At 44.7% G+C, this 18718-nt stretch overlaps 1 protein-coding gene across 1 annotated transcript in view; it reads left to right on the forward strand.

Moving 5' to 3' along the window:
• DNAJC11 (DnaJ heat shock protein family (Hsp40) member C11) overlaps window positions 1-18718 on the forward strand; it is a 595273-nt gene that overhangs the window by 396021 nt on the left and 180534 nt on the right. Inside the window, exon 6 of the mRNA XM_069240219.1 lies at window positions 12011-12133. Within this exon, the coding sequence (XP_069096320.1) occupies window positions 12011-12133 (123 nt within the window). The remainder of the gene's footprint in view (window positions 1-12010; window positions 12134-18718) is intronic.

Consider the following 18718-nt stretch of genomic DNA (forward strand, 5'->3'; position numbering starts at 1 on the left):
GACTTTCGCAGTCAACACACTGTGGCTCTGCACACGTGCCCTGACTTTTCAAGGACTGTTCTTGAGTATTTGTCAGGAGAGGTTTAAAGTCGACAGAAGCGTCCCCTCTGCTATGATCGGAGATTTTGTAGGGCTTTCAGGGTCCGACAGTACAAATGACAGACCAGGGACTCAGCTTGACGGTTCATACCGCTTGGGTGACTCCTCGACACAGTACATTGATTAAATGAGTGGAAACATTTATCCAGTGCTTAAAGAGAGCCTCTGGAGGCCGCAAAACAATCTCTTCCAAACCCAGACCCCAAATCACGTTGGCCCAGTGTACAAAATCTCCCTTGAGTGTTCTCACCCTATATAATTTTAAATTGTTTCCTACCTAGCTTTGACTCTTGTTTCTTTCAGTGTCTTTTGAAGAACATTTCTTAACACAAATTCTGACAGGGCAGTTTGGACTGCATTGCTGGCGTCACACTCAATTTCGCCCTACCATCACTTCGACTCCTTTACTGATAGATATCATTACTTCAGCCGTTTCATTTTCATTTTGGTTTTGACTTATGAGCCAGGTAAAGTAAGTAGTTTAAATAAACGTTAGACCAATTTGCGAGGGCCTGACAAAATGTAATTGCTGTTTAAGATGTTAAAATATCAGTTAGCATCAAAATGGATGGCAAATAATATATATTAACCCCTTCGCTGCCAGGCCTTTTCCCCCTCCTGTGCCAGGCCTTTTTTTGCCTATTTGGGGCAGTTCGCGCTTAGGCCCTCATAACTTTTTGTCCACATAAGCTAACCAAGCCAAATTTGCGTCCTTTTTTTCCAACATCCTAGGGATTCTAAAGGTACCCAGACTTTGTGGGTTCCCCTGAAGGAGGCCAAGAAATTGGCCAAAATACAGTGAAAATTTCGTTTTTTTTCAAAAAAATTGGAAAAAGGGGCTGCAGAAGAAGGCTTGTGGTTTTTCCCCTGAAAATGGCATCAACAAAGGGTTTGCGGTGCTAAACTCAGCAGCTTCCCAGCTTTCAGAAACAGGCAGACTTGAATCCGAAAACCCAATTTTTCAACACAATTTTGGCATTTTACTGGGGCATACCCCATTTGTGCAATTTTTTGTGCTTTCAGCCTCCTTCCAGTCAGTGACCGGAATGGTCATGAAACCAATGCTGGATCCCAGAAACCTAAACATTTCTGAAAAGTAGACAAAATTCTGAATTCAGCAAGGGGTCATTTGTGTAGATCCTACAAGGGTTTCCTACAGAAAATAACAGCTGAAAAAGAAAAATATTGAAATTGAGGTGAAAAAAAATCAATTTTTCTCTACTTTTTACTCTGTAACTTTTCCCTGCAATGTCAGATTATCGAAAGCAATATACCGTTACGTCTGCTGGACTCCTCTGGTTGCGGGGATATATAGGGTTTGTAGGTTCATCAAGAACCCGAGGAACCCAGAGCCAATAAATGAGCTGCACCCTGCAGTGCGTTTTCATTCTATACCGGGTATACAGTAATTCATTTGCTGAAATATAAGGAGTAAAAAATAGCTATCAAGAAAACCTTTGCATTTCCAAAAAGGGCACAAGATAAGGTGTTGAGGAGCAGTGGTTATTTGCACATCTCTGAATTCCGGGGTGACCATAGTAGCACGTGAATTACATGGAATTTCTCAAATAGATGTCTTTTTTACACACACCCCTATATTTGGAAGGAATAAATGTAGAGAAAGACAAGGGGCAATAACACTTGTTTTGCTATTCTATGTTCCCCCAAGTCTCCCGATAAAAATGATACCTCACTTGTTTGGGTAGGCCTAGCGCCCGCGACAGGATATGCCCCAAAACACAACGTGGACACATCACAGAAAACAGAGCTGTTTTTAGCAAAGTGACTACCTGTAGATTTTGGCCTCTAGCTCAGCCGCCACCTAGGGAAACCTACCAAACCTGTGCATTTCTGAAAACTAGAGACCTAGGGGAATCCAAGTAGGGGTGACTTGTGTGGCTCGGACCAGGTTCTGTTACCCAGAATCCTTTGCAAACCTCAAAATTTGGCTAAAAAAACACATGTTACTCACATTTCTGTGGCAGAAAGTTCTGGAATCTGAGAGGAGCGACAAATTTCCTTCCACCCAGCATTCCCCCACGTCTCCCGATAAAAATGATACCTCACTTGTGTGGGTAGGCCTAGCGCCCGCGACAGGATATGCCCCAAAACACAACCTGGACACATCACAGAAAACAGAGCTGTTTTTAGCAAAGTGACTACCTGTAGATTTTGGCCTCTAGCTCAGCCGCCACCTAGGGAAACCTACCAAACCTGTGCATTTCTGAAAACTAGAGACCTAGGGGAATCCAAGGAGGGGTGACTTGTGTGGCTCGGACCAGGTTCGGTTACCCAGAATCCTTTGCAAACCTCAAAATTTGGCTAAAAAAACACATGTTCCTCACATTTCTGTGGCAGAAAGTTCTGGAATCTGAGAGGAGCCACAAATTTCCTTCCACCTAGCGTTCCCCCACGTCTCCCGATAAAAATGATACCTCACTTGTGTGGGTAGGCCTAGCGCCCGCGACAGGATATGCCCCAAAACACAACGTGGACATATCACAGAAAACAGAGCTGTTTTTAGCAAAGTGACTACCTGTAGATTTTGGCCTCTAGCTCAGCCGCCACCTAGGGAAACCTACCAAACCTGTGCATTTCTGAAAACTAGAGACCTAGGGGGATCCAAGGAGGGGTGACTTGCGGGGCTCGGACCAGGTTCTGTTACCCAGAATCCTTTGCAAACCTCAAAATTTGGCTAAAAAAACACATGTTCCTCACATTTCTGTGGCAGAAAGTTCTGGAATCTGAGAGGAGCCACAAATTTCCTTCCACCCAGCGTTCCCCCACGTCTCCCGATAAAAATGATACCTCACTTGTGTGGGTAGGCCTAGCGCCCGCGACAGGATATGCCCCAAAACACAACGTGGACATATCACGGAAAACAGAGCTGTTTTTAGCAAAGTGACTACCTGTAGATTTTGGCCTCTAGCTCAGCCGCCACCTAGGGAAACCTACCAAACCTATGCATTTCTGAAAACTAGAGACCTAGGGGAATCCATGGAGGGGTGACTTGTGTGGCTCGGACCAGGTTCTGTTACCCAGAATCCTTTGCAAACCTCACAATTTGGCTAAAAAAACACATGTTCCTCACATTTCTGTGGCAGAAAGTTCTGGAATCTGAGAGGAGCCACAAATTTCCTTCCACCCAGCGTTCCCCCACGTCTCCCGATAAAAATGATACCTCACTTGTGTGGGTAGGCCTAGCGCCCGCGACAGGATATGCCCCAAAACACAACGTGGACATATCACAGAAAACAGAGCTGTTTTTAGCAAAGTGACTACCTGTAGATTTTGGCCTCTAGCTCAGCCGCCACCTAGGGACACCTACCAAACCTGTGCATTTCTGAAAACTAGAGACCTAGGGGAATCCAAGGAGGGGTGACTTGCGGGGCTCGGACCAGGTTCTGTTACCCAGAATCCTTTGCAAACCTCAAAATTTGGCTAAAAAAACACATGTCCCTCACATTTCTGTGGCAGAAAGTTCTGGAATCTGAGAGGAGCTACAAATTTCCTTCCACCCAGCGTTCCCCCAAGTCTCCCGATAAAAATTATACCTCACTTGCGTGGGTAGGCCTAGCGCCGGCGACAGGAAACACCCCAAAGCGCAACGTGGACACATCCTAAATTTTGGAAAAAAACAGAGGTGTTTTTTGCGAAGTGCCTACCTGTAGATTTTGGCCTCTAGCTCAGCCGGCACCTAGGGAAACCTACCAAACCTGTGCATTTCTGAAAACTAGAGACCTAGGGGAATCCAAGGAGGGGTGACTTGCGGGGCTCGGACCAGGTTCTGTTACCCAGAATCCTTTGCAAACCTCAAAATTTGGCTAAAAAAAAACATGTCCCTCACATTTCTGTGGCAGAAAGTTCTGGAATCTGAGAGGAGCTACGAATTTCCTTCCACCCAGCGTTCCCCCAAGTCTCCCGATAAAAATGATACCTCACTTGCGTGGGTAGGCCTAGCGCCGGCGACAGGAAACACCCCAAAGCGCAACGTGGACACATCCTAAATTTTGGAAAAAAACAGAGGTGTTTTTTGCGAAGTGCCTACCTGTAGATTTTGGCCTCTAGCTCAGCCGGCACCTAGGGAAACCTACCAAACCTGTGCATTTGTGAAAACTAGAGACCTAGGGGAATCCAAGGAGGGGTGACTTGCGGGGCTCGGACCAGGTTCTGTTACCCAGAATCCTTTGCAAACCTCAAAATTTGGCTAAAAAAAACACATGTCCCTCACATTTCTGTGGCAGAAAGTTCTGGAATCTGAGAGGAGCTACAAATTTCCTTCCACCCAGCGTTCCCCCAAGTCTACCGATAAAAATGATACCTCACTTGCGTGGGTAGGCCTAGCGCCGGCGACAGGAAACACCCCAAAGCGCAACGTGGACACATCCTAAATTTTGGAAAAAAACAGAGGTGTTTTTTGCGAAGTGCCTACCTGTAGATTTTGGCCTCTAGCTCAGCCGGCACCTAGGGAAACCTACCAAACCTGTGCATTTCTGAAAACTAGAGACCTAGGGGAATCCAAGGAGGGGTGACTTGCGGGGCTCGGACCAGGTTCTGTTACCCAGAATCCTTTGCAAACCTCAAAATTTGGCTAAAAAAACACGTTACTCACATTTCTGTGGCAGAAAGTTCTGGAATCTGAGAGGAGCCACAAATTTCCTTCTACCCAGCGTTCCCCCAAGTCTCCCGATAAAAATGATACCTCACTTGTGTGGGTAGGACTAGCGCCCACGAAAGGAAAGGGCCCAAAACACAACGTGGACACATCACATTTTTTTATAAAAAGCAGTGCCTACCTGTGGATTTTGGCCTGTAGCTCAGCCGACACCTGAGGAAACCTAGCAAACCAGTGCATTTGTGAAAACTAGAAACCCAGGGGAATCCAAGATGGGGTGACTTGCGGGGCTCTGACCAGGTTATGTTACCCAGAATCCTTTGCAAACATCAAAATTTGGCCCAAAAAACACTTTTTCCTCTCATTTCGGTGACAGAAAGTTCTGGAATCTGAGAGGAGCCACAAATTTCCTTCCACCCAGCGTTCCCCTAAGTCTCTCGATAAAAATGGTACATCACTTCTGTGGGTAGGCCTAGCGCCCACAAAAGGAAATGGCCCAAAACACAACGTGGACACAACATATTTTTTCACAGAAAACAGAGGTGTTTTTTGCAAGGTGTCTACCTGTGGTGTTTGGCCTGTAGCTCAGCCGGCCCCAGGGGGGGGGGGGGGGCAGAAATGCCCTAAAATAAATTTGCCCCCCCAACCCCCACCCTCCCCCGCCGGGAGCGACCCTTGCCTACGGGGTCGCTCCCCCTGCGTAACATTGGCACCAAAAAACAAATCCCCGGTGCCTAGTGGTTTCTGCCCCCTTGGGGGCAGATTGACCTAAAATTGGCCAATCTGCCCCCAGGGGGGCAGAAATGGTCTAAATACAATTTGCCCCCCCAGGGGAGCGACCCTTGCCTGATGGGTCGCTCCCCATCTCTAAAAAAAGAAACAACAAAAAATAAAAACACCAAAAAAAAATTGCCCTGGCGCCTAGAGTGTTCTGCCCCCCCCGGGGGCAGTTCGTCCTAATAATAGGCCGATCTGTCCCCCGGGGGGGGCAGAAATGGCCTAAAATAAATTTGCCCCCCCAACCCACCCACCCCCCCCCCCCCCCCCCCCCCCCCCGGGAGCGACCCTTGCCTACGGGGTCGCTCCCCCTGCGTGACATTGGCGCCAAAAAACAAATCCCCGGTGCCTAGTGGTTTCTGCCCCCTTGGGGGCAGATTGACCTAAAATTGGCCAATCTGCCCCCAGGGAGGCAGAAATGGTCTAAATACAATTTGCCCCCCCCAGGGGAGCGACCCTTGCCTGATGGGTCGCTCCCCATCTCTAAAAAAAGAAACAACAAAAAAAAAAAAACACAAAAAAAATTGCCCTGGCGCCTAGAGTGTTCTGCCCCCCCCCTCCCCCGGGGGCAGTTCGGCCTAATAATAGGCCGATCTGTCCGCCGGGGGGGCAGAAATGGCCTAAAATAAATTTGCCCCCCCAACCCCCACCCCCCCCCCCGCCCCGGGAGCGACCCTTGCCTACGGGGTCGCTCCCCCTGCGTGACATTGGCGCCAAAAAACAAATCCCCGGTGCCTAGTGGTTTCTGCCCCCAGGGGGGCAGAAATGGTCTAAATACAATTTGCCCCCCAGGGGAGCGACCCTTGCCTGATGGGTCGCTCCCCATCTCTAAAAAAAAAGAAAGAACAAAAAAAAAAAACACAAAAAAAAAATTTGCCCTGGCGCCTAGAGGTTTCTTCCCACCCTGGGGGCAGATCGGCCTAATAATAGGCCGATCTGCCCCCAGGGGGGGCAGAAATGGCCTAAAATAAATTGCCCTCCCCCCCAGGGAGCGACCCTTGCCTAAGGGGTCGCTCCCTTTGCGTGAAATTCACGCAAAGAAAAAACTCCCTGGTGTCTAGTGGTTTCTACCCCCCTTGGGGGCAGATTGGCCTCATCAAAATAGGCCAATCTGCCCCCAAGGGGGGCAGAAATGGGCAAAATATAATTTTCCCCCAAGGGGAGCGACCCTTGCCTAAGGGGTCGCTCCCCACCAAAAAAAAAAAAAATGAAACAAAAAAAAAAAAAATGGTCCCTGGTGCCTAGAGGTTTCTGCCCCCCCTGGGGGCAGATCGGCCTAATAGTAGGCCGATCTGCCCCCAGGGGGGGCAGAAAAGGCCTTCCCGAAAATATGCCCCCCCTGGGAGCGACCCTTGCCCAAGGGGTCGCTCCCTTTTGTCAATAACAATAAAAAAATTAAAAAATCCCTGGTGTCTAGTGGTTTCTACCCCCCTTGGGGTCAGATTGGCCTCATCAAAATAGGCCAATCTGCCCCCAAGGGGGGCAGAAATGGCCAAAATATAATTTTCCCCCAGGGGGAGCGACCCTTGCCTAAGGGGTCGCTCCCCACCTCAATAAAAAAAAATGAAACAAAAAAAAAAAATTAAAAAAAAAATTGTCCCTGGTGCCTAGAGGTTTCTGCCCCCCCTGGGGGCAGAAAAGGCCTTTTCAAAAAAATGTCCCCCCTGGGAGCGACCCTTGCCCAAGGGGTCGCTCCCTTTTGTCAATTTCAATTTCAAAAAAAAAAATCCCTGGTGTCTAGTGGGGTTTCAAAAGCCGGATTGCAAGCAATCCGGCTTTTGAAACCCTCGGAGGGACTTCAAAGGGAAGGAAATACTTTTCCTTCCCTTTGAAGCCCCTCCGGGCCTCCCAAGTGATTGAAAAAGAAATGCTTTTGCATTTCTTTTTCAATCGCGCTGGAAGCAGAGCTTCCAGCGCGACGAGGGGAGGCCCCTGTGACACATCAGCGCGCGCGCGCTGACGTCACAGGGGGGGGGTGGGGGGGTCGGGGGTGGAAGGGGAAGGTCTTCCCCCTCCATCCCCGACTTGGGGGGGAAGGGGGGTGCACGGGGGGCACGCTAGCGCGCCCCCAAGTTCCCCTGTGCCATGGACGAGATGATCTCGTCCAAGGCACAGGGGAACTGTAGCCTTGGACGAGATCATCTCGTCCAAGGCACAGAAGCGGTTAAGGAAACGGGCTGTTTGTTTACTGCTAAATCACCGTTTGACATATTATTACCAAATAATTGAATGCTGGCTTGCTGCCCGTATTGCCCCATTGAAGTTTTTCCTTTTTTTGTAAAGCATTTCTTTTCAATCTATTCAATAAATATATTTCATAAGTTATGGGTGGACAGACGGTCAGTTGTTTCTTCTTGATGAAGTACCTTCTATTGCATTACTCAAATTAATATGCAGAAATACATTGTAACAATGTTATGGCTTTAGGATTAGGGTTTGGTTTCTCGATTTCGTACTTTATTATAATTATAATAGGGGTTAGTTTTAGCTCAGGGGTCGCCTTATAGTTCAAGAGTGACCTTTGTGGTTTGATGGTATGGTTAAGGTTAGTGATCATATACACATTGAAGAAATGTGGTACAAGTAAGTGGCATCTTTTTGTTCCGGTTTAGGAATTGGAGTAAAGGTATCCAAACCTTGGTGCCCAAAGTAATGAAATTAATCTGTGCTCCTTCATTTATTTCCTCCAGCAGGCCAGTCCTCTTAAAATGATCCCAGGATGCTTGTTTCCGGTCCAGTGAGGACCTGGCTTGGCAGTTCGGGCTGGACTGTTCCCATGAGGAACAGGGTCAAGACTGATTTGCATATGGCTGGGTCCAAACTGGGGTGGCATGGTGAGCAAAAGAACGATGGATTAAACCCAGATCTATGACTGGGGGTGAGTGTTTGACAATGTTCAGCATTCCATCCATCACTTGTTGTTTTTGCTCTTAAAATGATCAACATCTCTCCTTCTCTTCCTTCTAAAGAACTCAAATATCATTCCAAGTGATCCCAAGTGAACCTACAATTGCTTGTAGATACCTCCTAACAAGCTGTTTAATGTAGAAATGCCACTAAAATCACAGAGGGCTTGCAAGCTCACACTGAATAAGTGGAGGAGTGTAGAATGTCACCTCGTTTGGGATGTGGGTTGTTTGAGCATGTATGGTGCCCCTGAAACCACATCTTTGCTTACGGTATTTCTTACTACCCTACACCAGCAATAGTACCATTATGCTTCACGTCCATTTCTGAAAAGCAGAATCATTAGTATGACTTGTAAACACATTCCAGCAGTGCTGCTGTCTTCACTTCCATGCAAAGGTACAGGGGCTGCCTTATCAGCGTGTTGTTTAATCCTTTTTTGGGGCGAATGAAAAATTCACGGAAGTGCTGGTAATCCTATCAAGCAATTGTCTTTTACTATGAGAAAAATATGTTCAAGTAATAAGGGACACATAACATAACATGTAACTTGATCAATTCCATTGTAAGCATTTTAACTTCAAAGTTTAATATGCAGCATCGTGGCTGAAGGAAGTATTTTTATTTAAGGAAAGCTAAGTCGTGCTTTCACTTTATAGACAAGACTTCTGATTACTATGTATGCATTGCTTTCAGTCGAAGGCAGTAGGTGGCTTTTATATTCTGGGTACTAGAGCTCTAGGTATCGACAAATCATTTCACTTATAGCTAGTCTAGAAAACTAATCATCCGTTTATGGTTAAGGGGAAAACTGTCTTTAAAAAGAAATGATTTGTCAAGAGAAAAATTATCAAAATACGTTAGAGCTTCAAAAAACTAGGTGCATGGCACATTATGTGTGTAATTAAAATATGTCAACACCTTTATTGTCAAAAATGTACAAACAGAATCCAAAGAAACAGAGAGAGGAGATCTCCAATTTTACTACATAGAAATGGGAAGTGTGAAGTTCCTTTTCTCTTTACGGGGGAGGTGGTATGCCCAGTGGAGGTGAGAAGGTGGAAGAAGGAGAAATGGAGAGGTGCAGTAGATGTAAAAATGGATCAGTTGCAAAAGTGGGTGGGAACACAATGCTTGGCATACCAGCACACAATTTGCCCAGAAATATTGCGGTAAATGCAGTCAGTGCATGATAACTCATGTCATTTGAAAGTCTTTACTATTCACAGTTGTTGAAGCAGCCAGTGCTGTGTATCTCTAGACATGTTTCAGGATATTTGCTCTTCTTCAGCAGAGCATAACAAGTTACAGTTAGGGGTGCTGGCTCTGCTGTTCACTTTCTGGATCCACTCCCACAGGGCAGGTGCATCCCCATATCGTGTCACCCCAATAACTCATCAAGGAGCCAGGCACTAAAGGGAGAGGAAGAACACTGCTTGGCATACCAGCACACCGTTTGCCCAGTTGGACTTTCATTTGAAGTGAGTGCTATTGTACTCTGCATTTATCACATTGCTTCTGGACAGATTGAGTGCTGGCATGCTAGGCAGCGTTCTCTCCCTCCTCTTTTGTGAAAAGCAGTGACCGGAAGAAAACCTGGAGGTAAGTAGGGCATAGAGAGTAGGCAAAGAACAAAAGGTGTTGAATGTAACCAGAAGAGCTATAAGGCTACATAAGACAATAAAGGAACAAGCACTTGGGCAGTGAAGGAATTGCAAAGAAGTAAGCATAGGGTTTAAGAACGGAGGCACTGTGGGTGAAAATAAAGGCAGGCACAAAAGTGGAGAGGAACAAGACTGGGAAGTGGAGCAATAAAGATAATGACCTGGGAAGGAAACAAGCATCCTCACGAGGATCATAAACTGAAAAAAGCTGCCAGTGCACGGGGACGAGGAATTACCTATTGTAAAAAGAATAAATAAGAGAATTGCATTATTTAGTTGGACAAGCAAGCACCATTCAACCTGCTCAGTTTACCTATACACAGTGATTGGAGTGAAAATAATTCGGGAAAGGCACTCAAGAAAGCTCCCCTGAGTCTTTCCAGCAAGCCAACACATTTAGATTTGCAAACTTTAAATGTACCTCTTTGTGTGCATCAGATGCTTTTCATTGTACCAGCAGTGCATAAGGGATACATTGGCATAAGAGATACATTTCTAAGGCACTCCTTTATTTTCCTTTGAGATGCCACTTGGACCACCTTTTCCATGCAGGTTAAGAGCTCCTGGCCCTCACCACCTTTGAGTTGTTCATCTAGAAGATAAATCAGAGCAAAGCTTGAATTACTATATCCCGCCATTAATCTAATTCTTATTCTAACATAATGGATGACGATATTAGTAAATAGTTACTTCCATCTGAGAACTCAAAACATAAGACATACCTTCATCCTACCCCGTCCTGTTTTGCTTCACACCACTGACAGGCCCACTGCCACATCCACATTTTAATCCCTTATCTTAATCACCCAACCCGTTCCTATCCAATTGCCTACATATAATCATTCCTCTCTTACAGTCTTTCCTTTCTCTCATATTTATAATCATTGGCATCTGTCCACATTATGTGGTATCATCTCTCTTTTAAAAACAACAGCTGACCTCCAGTATTTGGCTAATACCCAAAAGTCCTGTTTCTGTCCTATTCTCTGTACTCAGACTTCTTTCTCCATCTTCTAATGTCTCTAATTGCATCACTTTTGCCAATTATACCTGTTTATTGTCCATTCTACAGCTCCCCAACCTGTAAACCGCCTTTGAGATATTCTCAACTCTTCTCCATCCTACTTAACACTCAGTCCCACATTTCTCTGCATCACTTCCACCACTCAGGACTAGTTCATCTTTTACATCAGCAGCTACTCCTTTTAATCTGCTAATTATGCCTGGCCTCGGCATCTCCCCACACTCCTGTAGGCACACCGAAGGCACAGAACTTGGCCCTTTACCCGTTTATGTTTGAGTTATACTTAAGTATGTTTTTTCAGTGTATGTATACACATGTTTTCTGTGTTTGTGTGTGTATATCAGAAAAGCAATTGACATAGAAATAGAACTAAATGTTGGACTTGTCACTGCACTGTTTACATTTAGTCCTATTTCTCTGTCATTGGCGGTTCTGTTTTTTTGTTGTGAAAATCTGGTCACCTAGTCAGGTTTTTCAGGTTGTTTTTCGATACCGCAAAAACAACAAGTGATGGACGGAATGCTGAACATTGTCAAACACTCATCCCCAGTCACAGATCTGAGTTTAATCCATCGTTCTTTTGCTCACCATGCCACCCCAGTTTGGACCCAGCCATATGCAAAAAAGTCTTGACCCTGTTCCTCATGGGAACAGTCCAGCCCGAACTGCCAAGCCAGGTCCTCACTGGACCGGAAACAAGCATCCTGGGACTTTTTCGATACCTTTAGTGTGGGCCAATTGCACTGAAATGTATGCTTTCAGAGCTGAGTTGGTCAGGTTTCATACCTGATTTCTGTTTTATTGTGCCCCATCCCGACCTGCCTGTTGTGAATTCTACGCAATCCTTTGTACCCTGGCCCTCCCCTGTCCAGCGTCCCTGAGTGTGCCCGTGTGTAATCAGTAACCTTGCTTCTTTCTCCACAGGCACCCTTGACAGCTTCAGACACCGCCATCCTCTCCGGCAGCCTGTCCACGCAGAATGGGAACGGAGGAGGATCGATTAACTTGGCGCTCCGAAGAGTGACCTCTGCGAAGGGCTGGGGGGAGGTAAGCGCATGAACGACCACCGTAACTAACCAAGAAAGTGTCCGGCATCCATCTCGCGCCCCCGACATCCCGTGGGGGAGCTCCTTGGAGCAGACAATGCCTAATTTGAGATGGTGGTTGCAGTTGTACCCGCCGGACACATTTTTAGGCTCTAGCACTTCGTTTTTTCCCTTCTTATCGGGCATTGACCGAAAGCAAGGCTGCGAAAAGCCCACAAGGGGAAAGAAGGAATTACCGAAAGCTGGGTAAAACGTGACACACGTAGAAAGCAGGAACTTTCAAGAGTGAGACCAAGGGGCACGGAGTTGCTTGTGGTCTATTAGGGTTTAAAGTGGAATTAAAAAGAAAGCAGCAACTTTGTTGCAATAAAAAGGGCAAGAGTGATAGAATGTCCATTTAGTGGCTGAATTGCACGGCGTGAAACATAAATCCCAGTATCCCCGTTTGTCCAAATTGTGTGACCGAGGCAAATACTTGTTCAGAGATTTCCTTTTTTACTTATCACTCTTCATAAATATCTCCCAAAGCAGTGATGTAATCTGATGTAAAAAGAAAAAACGCTTCCGCATGTTAAATACTATATTTAAACGCATGTTAACGAGAAACCTTTTTGGTTTTGAAAATACTTTATTGTAATACATTTTTTTTTAAAGAAAAGAGACTTTGTGGTCTTTTTACCAGATGTTTCTTGCATGGTTTACATGAAATTTGTTTCAGCTCTAGGCTCGTGCACGGGCTCCTAAAGCCAAGCCAGTCTCTTGGCTTGAGTCTGGTTCGACCACCCCTATTAATCTGTTGGTTCGCCCCCCTCTTGCGCAGACATTGTGGAGGGTAGAGGGGGCGGCGGAAAACGAAGATCCTGGGTGAATGTTTGGCGATCGACACGTGGTTAGGGGTTAGCACCTTTCACAGAGAAAAAATGGCCACGGTTTTGGAAGAGCCAGGAGCAGCTACTTGCATATGTTTGTGTGATATTGCACACATTGGCTCTGCCTTTATTTGGTTTGAAATTCTTTTAGTTGTAATTTCGAAAGCAGCGAAGACATTTTGTTGTGATTTCGTTTTTATTTATTTGTTAGAACTTATTCGCAAAAATGATTAATTTTTTTGCTCTTTTATTCCAAGTGTTTTTTTAAAGACTTTGGAAAGAAAATATATTTCCGTCCTCCACGGAAAACATTTGGCATAATATGGTCTCCTGTTTAATCTTTTTCGTTTATACGATAGAGAGATAGACAGACAGATAGGTTGATAGAATTGTTTTATTTACATTTGCCTGTCCTCACCTACAACATGGGCCATGTTACATGTGTTTGACTTCAACCAGCTGACGGCAACCTAGGCAACTGCTTTCCCACCTGTAGAAGCAGCGATCCTGCTTTACATTGGGCATCCCTGTACTAAGATTGCACCTTCAAACGGTAGATATATCTACCCACAGCCACTTTGCCTCTTGATATACATTGGTGAATTATTTCTATAGTCTCCTGCCAATGTTCAGTGCTCTGTTGCTTTCTTGCAATGAGTATGTTGCAGAGGCACTAATGCACAAACGGTATATACTGTGAGGGGGTCCAGGGTTCCAACCAGTGCCCTTTATTCAGTCTGTGCAATACCTGCTTAAGTAGCAAAACGTGAAATAAATTACTTTCAGCATTTCCTTTGCTTTGCACAAATCAATAGTCAACTAGTTCAACAGATCTTTGTAACCTGCACAGGTTGTGGTAAAACCATACAACAAAATTGCAATGCAAACCAACTAATTTACACAGTATGACCAATTGGGCCATACAAGGAAATCTCCAGTCAAAACAAAAATTAGAGGGTTTATTACAAACTTAAGCTCAGAGTCATGTAGGCATGTGCAAGATAAAGTTATAAAGATACAGAATCACTAAGGATTGCCCAAGGCAATAAAACAAGTTTAGGCGAAATAGCATTAAGAGAACCAGGTAGTCTACAAAAACAATGCAAAACATCAACAAGATAATTTGATGTACTGTAAACAAATGTCTCAGTTTTAATAAGCATTAACCCCTTTGCTGCCAGGCCTTTTCGCCCTCAGTTGCCAGGCCTCTTTTTGGCTATTTGGGGCAGTTCGCGCTTAGTCCAGCATAACTTTTTTTTTCCACATAAGCTACCCACGCCAAATTTGTGTCCTTTTTTCCAACATTCTAGGGATTCTAGAGGTACCCAGAGTTTGCGGGTTCCCTTGGAGGAGACCAAGAAATTAGCCAAAATACAGCGAACATTTCCTTTAAAAAAAAAAGCTGCAGAAGAAGGCTTGTGTTTTTTCCCCTGAAAATGGCATCAACAAAGGGTTTGCGGTGCTAAAATCACCATGTTCCCAGCTTTCAGGCACAGGCAGACTTGAATCACAAAACCACATTTTTCAACAGAAGTTTGGCAGTTTACTGGGACATACCCAGTTTTTACTATTTTTTTATGCTTTCAGCCTCATTCCAGTTAGTGACAGAAATGGTTGTGAAACCAATGCTGGATCCCAGGCAGCTAAACATTTCTGAAAACTAGACAAAATTCTGAACTCAGCAAGGGGTAATTTGAGTAGATCCTACAAGGTTTTCCTACAGAAAATAATAACAGAAATAAAAGAAAAATTGAAATTGAGGTGAAAAATACAGCCATTTCTTTCCACGTTTTACTCTAACTTTTTCCTTCAATGTCATTTTTTAAAAAGCAATATACCGTTATTTCTGCTGGACTCTTCTGGTTGCGGGGATATATGGTGCTTGTAGGCTTATCAAGAACCCTAGGCACCACAAGCCAATAAAGGAGCTGCACCTAGCAAAATGTTTTTAATGTATACTGGGTATACAGCAATTCATTTGGTGAAATATAAAGAGTGAAAAATAGGTATCAAGGAAACATTTATATTTGCGAAATGAGCACAAATTAAGGTGTTGACAAGTAGTAGTTATTTGCACATCTCTGATTTCCGGGGTCCCCATACTTGCATGTGAATTACAGGGCATTTCTCAAATAGTCGTCTTTTTTACACACTGTCTTACATTTGGAAGGAAAAAATGTAGAGAAAGACAAGGGGCAATAACACCTGTTCTTCTATTCTGTGTTCCCCAAGTCTCCCAATAAAAATGGAACCTCACTTGCATGGGCAGGCCTAATTCTTCTATTCTGTGTTCCCCCAAGTCTCCCAATAAAAGTGGTACCTCACTTGTGTGGGTAGGCCTAATGCCCACGACAGGAAACGCAACATGGACACATCACATTTTTACATTGAAATCTGTCATGTTTTTTTACAAATGCCTAGCTGTGGATTTTGGCCTTTAGCTCAGCTGGCACCTAGGGAAACCTACCAAACCTGTGCTTTTTGGAAAACTAGACACCTAGGGGAATCCACGATTGGGTGACTTCTGTGGCTCTCACCAGGTTCTGTTACCCAGAATCCTTTGCAAACCTCAAAATTTGGCCTAAAACCCCACTTTTTCCTCACATTTCGGTGATAGAAAGTTCTGGAATCTGAGAGGAGCCACAAATTTCCTTATACCCAGCATTCCCCCAAGTCTCCCAATAAAAATGGTACCTCACTTGTGTGGGTAGGCCCAGTGCCTGCGACAGGAAATGCCTCAAAACACAACATGGACACATCACATTTTCCCAAAGAAAATTGACCTGTTTTTTGCAACGTGCCTAGCTGTGGATTTTGGCCTCTAGCTCAGCCGGCACCTAGGGAAACCTAGCAAACCTATATATTTTTTTAAAACTAGACACCTAGGGAAATTTAGAATTAGGGGACTTGTGGGGCTCTCACCAGGTTCTGTTACCCAGAATCCTTTGAAAACCTCAAAATTTGGCAACAAAAAAAAGTTTTTCCTCACATTTCTGTGACAAAAAGTTCTGGAATCTGAGAGGAGCCACAAATTTCCTTCCACCCAGCATTCCGCCAAGTCTCCCGATAAAAATGGTACCTCACTTTTGTGGGTAGGCCTGGTGCCTGGGAAAGGAAATGGCCCAAAACACTACTTGGACACATCAAAATTATCAAATACAAAACTACCTGTTTTTGTGGGGGGGGAGTGGAGAGGGTGGGGTTGGCACCTGCATTTTTGGTCCTGGGCTCAGCAGCCATCTAGGCAAACCTACCAAACCCAGACATTTCTGAAAACTAGACACCCCGAAGGAGTCCACAGGGATGTGACTTGCCTGGATCCCCCAGTGTTGTCTTACCCAGAATCCTCGGCAAACCGCAAGTTTAGCTAAAAACAAAAAATCAAAATTTTCCCACATTTGTGTGTGGGATCACCGAACTGGCACAAATTTCCTACCACCCAATCTTCCCCTCAGTTGCCCGATAAAAATGATACCTCACTTGTGTAGGTGGGCCAAGTGCCTGTGACAGGGAAGAGCCAAAAACATTTTGAATTGGAGGGGGATAGGTTGATAAGTGGGACTGAATTTTTATCGGTATAGATGCGACAATGCTGGGTGGTAGGAATTTTGTGGATTCCTGGAGATTCCGGAAGGTTCCATAAAAAAAAATGTCGAAAAAATGTGTGATTACAAGCAAAGTTGGAGGTTTAGAGTGCATTGTGGGCAAGAACATGGTGCGGGGTGCATGTGAAGCGCACCACCCTGGACTCACCCAGATGTTTAGTTTTCAGATGTGTCTAGGTCTCGTAGATTTTTCTACATGACAGCATCCCAAAGTTCAAAAAGTGCGGCCCTCACCATTCCAAGTGGGACGATTTTGAGAGTTCGACAAGCTGTCATGGCCTAAATGTAAAACCAAAACCCAAAATAATCATATGTCTTCTTGCTTGCCGCTGGGGTAAGATTAGTGTGCGGGGGGAGAGCTGAAGGACTGTTACGTCCTTCAGTTGGGCTGGGGGCATAACGATGCCCATACTGGTTGGTAGCCAACACCCCACTATTTATTTTTTTAGTTTTAATTCCCTGGTATCTAGTAGGCTTTGCTTTCCTTTGATGCCTCTTCCGCCCCCAGCCCGTGATCGAAAGAGAAATGCTTTGCATTTCTCTTTTCAATCCGGCTTCCAGCGCAGTGGGGGCGGCCTCGGATGAGGTCAGCGTGCAATCATCAGACATCCCTAGGGGGGCAGGGTGAAAGGGGAAGCAATTCCCCTTCCCTCATGCCCATGGGAGGGGGGTGCGAAGCCCTCGAGGGCCCATACCAGGTTGAGGTGGTTACGTCCCTGTCACCTGAGTGCCACTGCAGCGACGTGACCACCTCGTCCCGGGCACCCGAGGGGTTAAGGCAGTTCAATTCATCAAAGTTCAATTTAGCTGGACACAGGAAAAACCCTGCAATCCCCAATCAGAGGAAAACATGTGGGGACATCTGATTTCTCAGGGAAACAGTTCATTTGACGTTGAAGGGGAATCACCCAATAGAAATCTATCCTACGACTTCAAGTGGAAGAATTCTCAGGTTTTCCCAAGTCTGTCATGAGAACAGCGTCCAACCTTGTTACTCCACACAAGATTGAAACAAATGTTTAAATTGCTAGCCTCAGCCCAGGATGTTCCATATCCAAGGGTGAATGCCTACAACTCTGTGTAAAACAATAGACATAGTCTTCTCATAGGAATAAAGTCTGAAAGGAAAGTTCACATCAACAAAATGACTTGATTTTTTTCTGCACTTTCACAAAATACAGGGTCTAGCATGCCCCACTTAGGCTAATGAAATTGAGTTAATACAGCACATTAATGTGTTCTAATAAAACACATTTTAATATGCAAACTATAAATTAGATATTAGTAATTCTTCATTAGCATTCACGTTACATTAACTTTAAACAACTTGACTGTTAATACATTTGTCACTATAACGTAGGACTGCATTTCTCTACTTTTGCACACATTAAAAACATTAATCATTAGAAATACAGTAGCATTTCAGTGCAGACTATTAGTTTAGAGCCCAAAGTACAACATAACGTCAGTTAAATCCTTCAAACATTTAATTAAACTTCAATGCCACTTACATCTCCAACATTAGTCTAAGCAGTACCACCTATGTCTCTAACATTAGTCTAAACAAATGCACATTTAAAAATGGCTTCTCAGTGCATCACGCTACAGTCAAACTATTAGTACTTTGATTAATATAATGCATTGGTTGTCACATATGGATGATAACTGTGACATGATGGACATCAGTAAAGTTTCTGCTACATCACCTTCACTGAAGTCACAGCATGACCTCACTTAAATATGACAGTGTGTAAAGGGACGGTCTCCTGTCTTTTTATCATTACTGATGAGAGTGTGCCTTAAACATTTCATAATGTTACACCACCCATCCCTTAGCCTGCCCTTGGAACCTCTGAGAGGCATTAAGATAGCTTTGCTGGTGTTACTGAGTTTAGTCATTTACGTGTGGATTAATTGTTTGGAGTTTCCACTAATACTTCCAGTAATCTTGTGTTATTGAGTACTTTCATAATTCTAGTTAAAGCAACCTCTACTCTTCAGTTAGAACTGGAAATAGCCGAGTAGTGTGGAGCTTGGTCAACTGCAGATGTTTTTTGCAATATAAATATGCCACCTTTTTAGTATTTGACAGTTGCTAAAGCATAGTATAAA

This window comes from Pleurodeles waltl, chromosome 6 (genome assembly GCF_031143425.1).
Source record: "Pleurodeles waltl isolate 20211129_DDA chromosome 6, aPleWal1.hap1.20221129, whole genome shotgun sequence".
Taxonomy (NCBI): Eukaryota; Metazoa; Chordata; class Amphibia; order Caudata; family Salamandridae; genus Pleurodeles; species Pleurodeles waltl.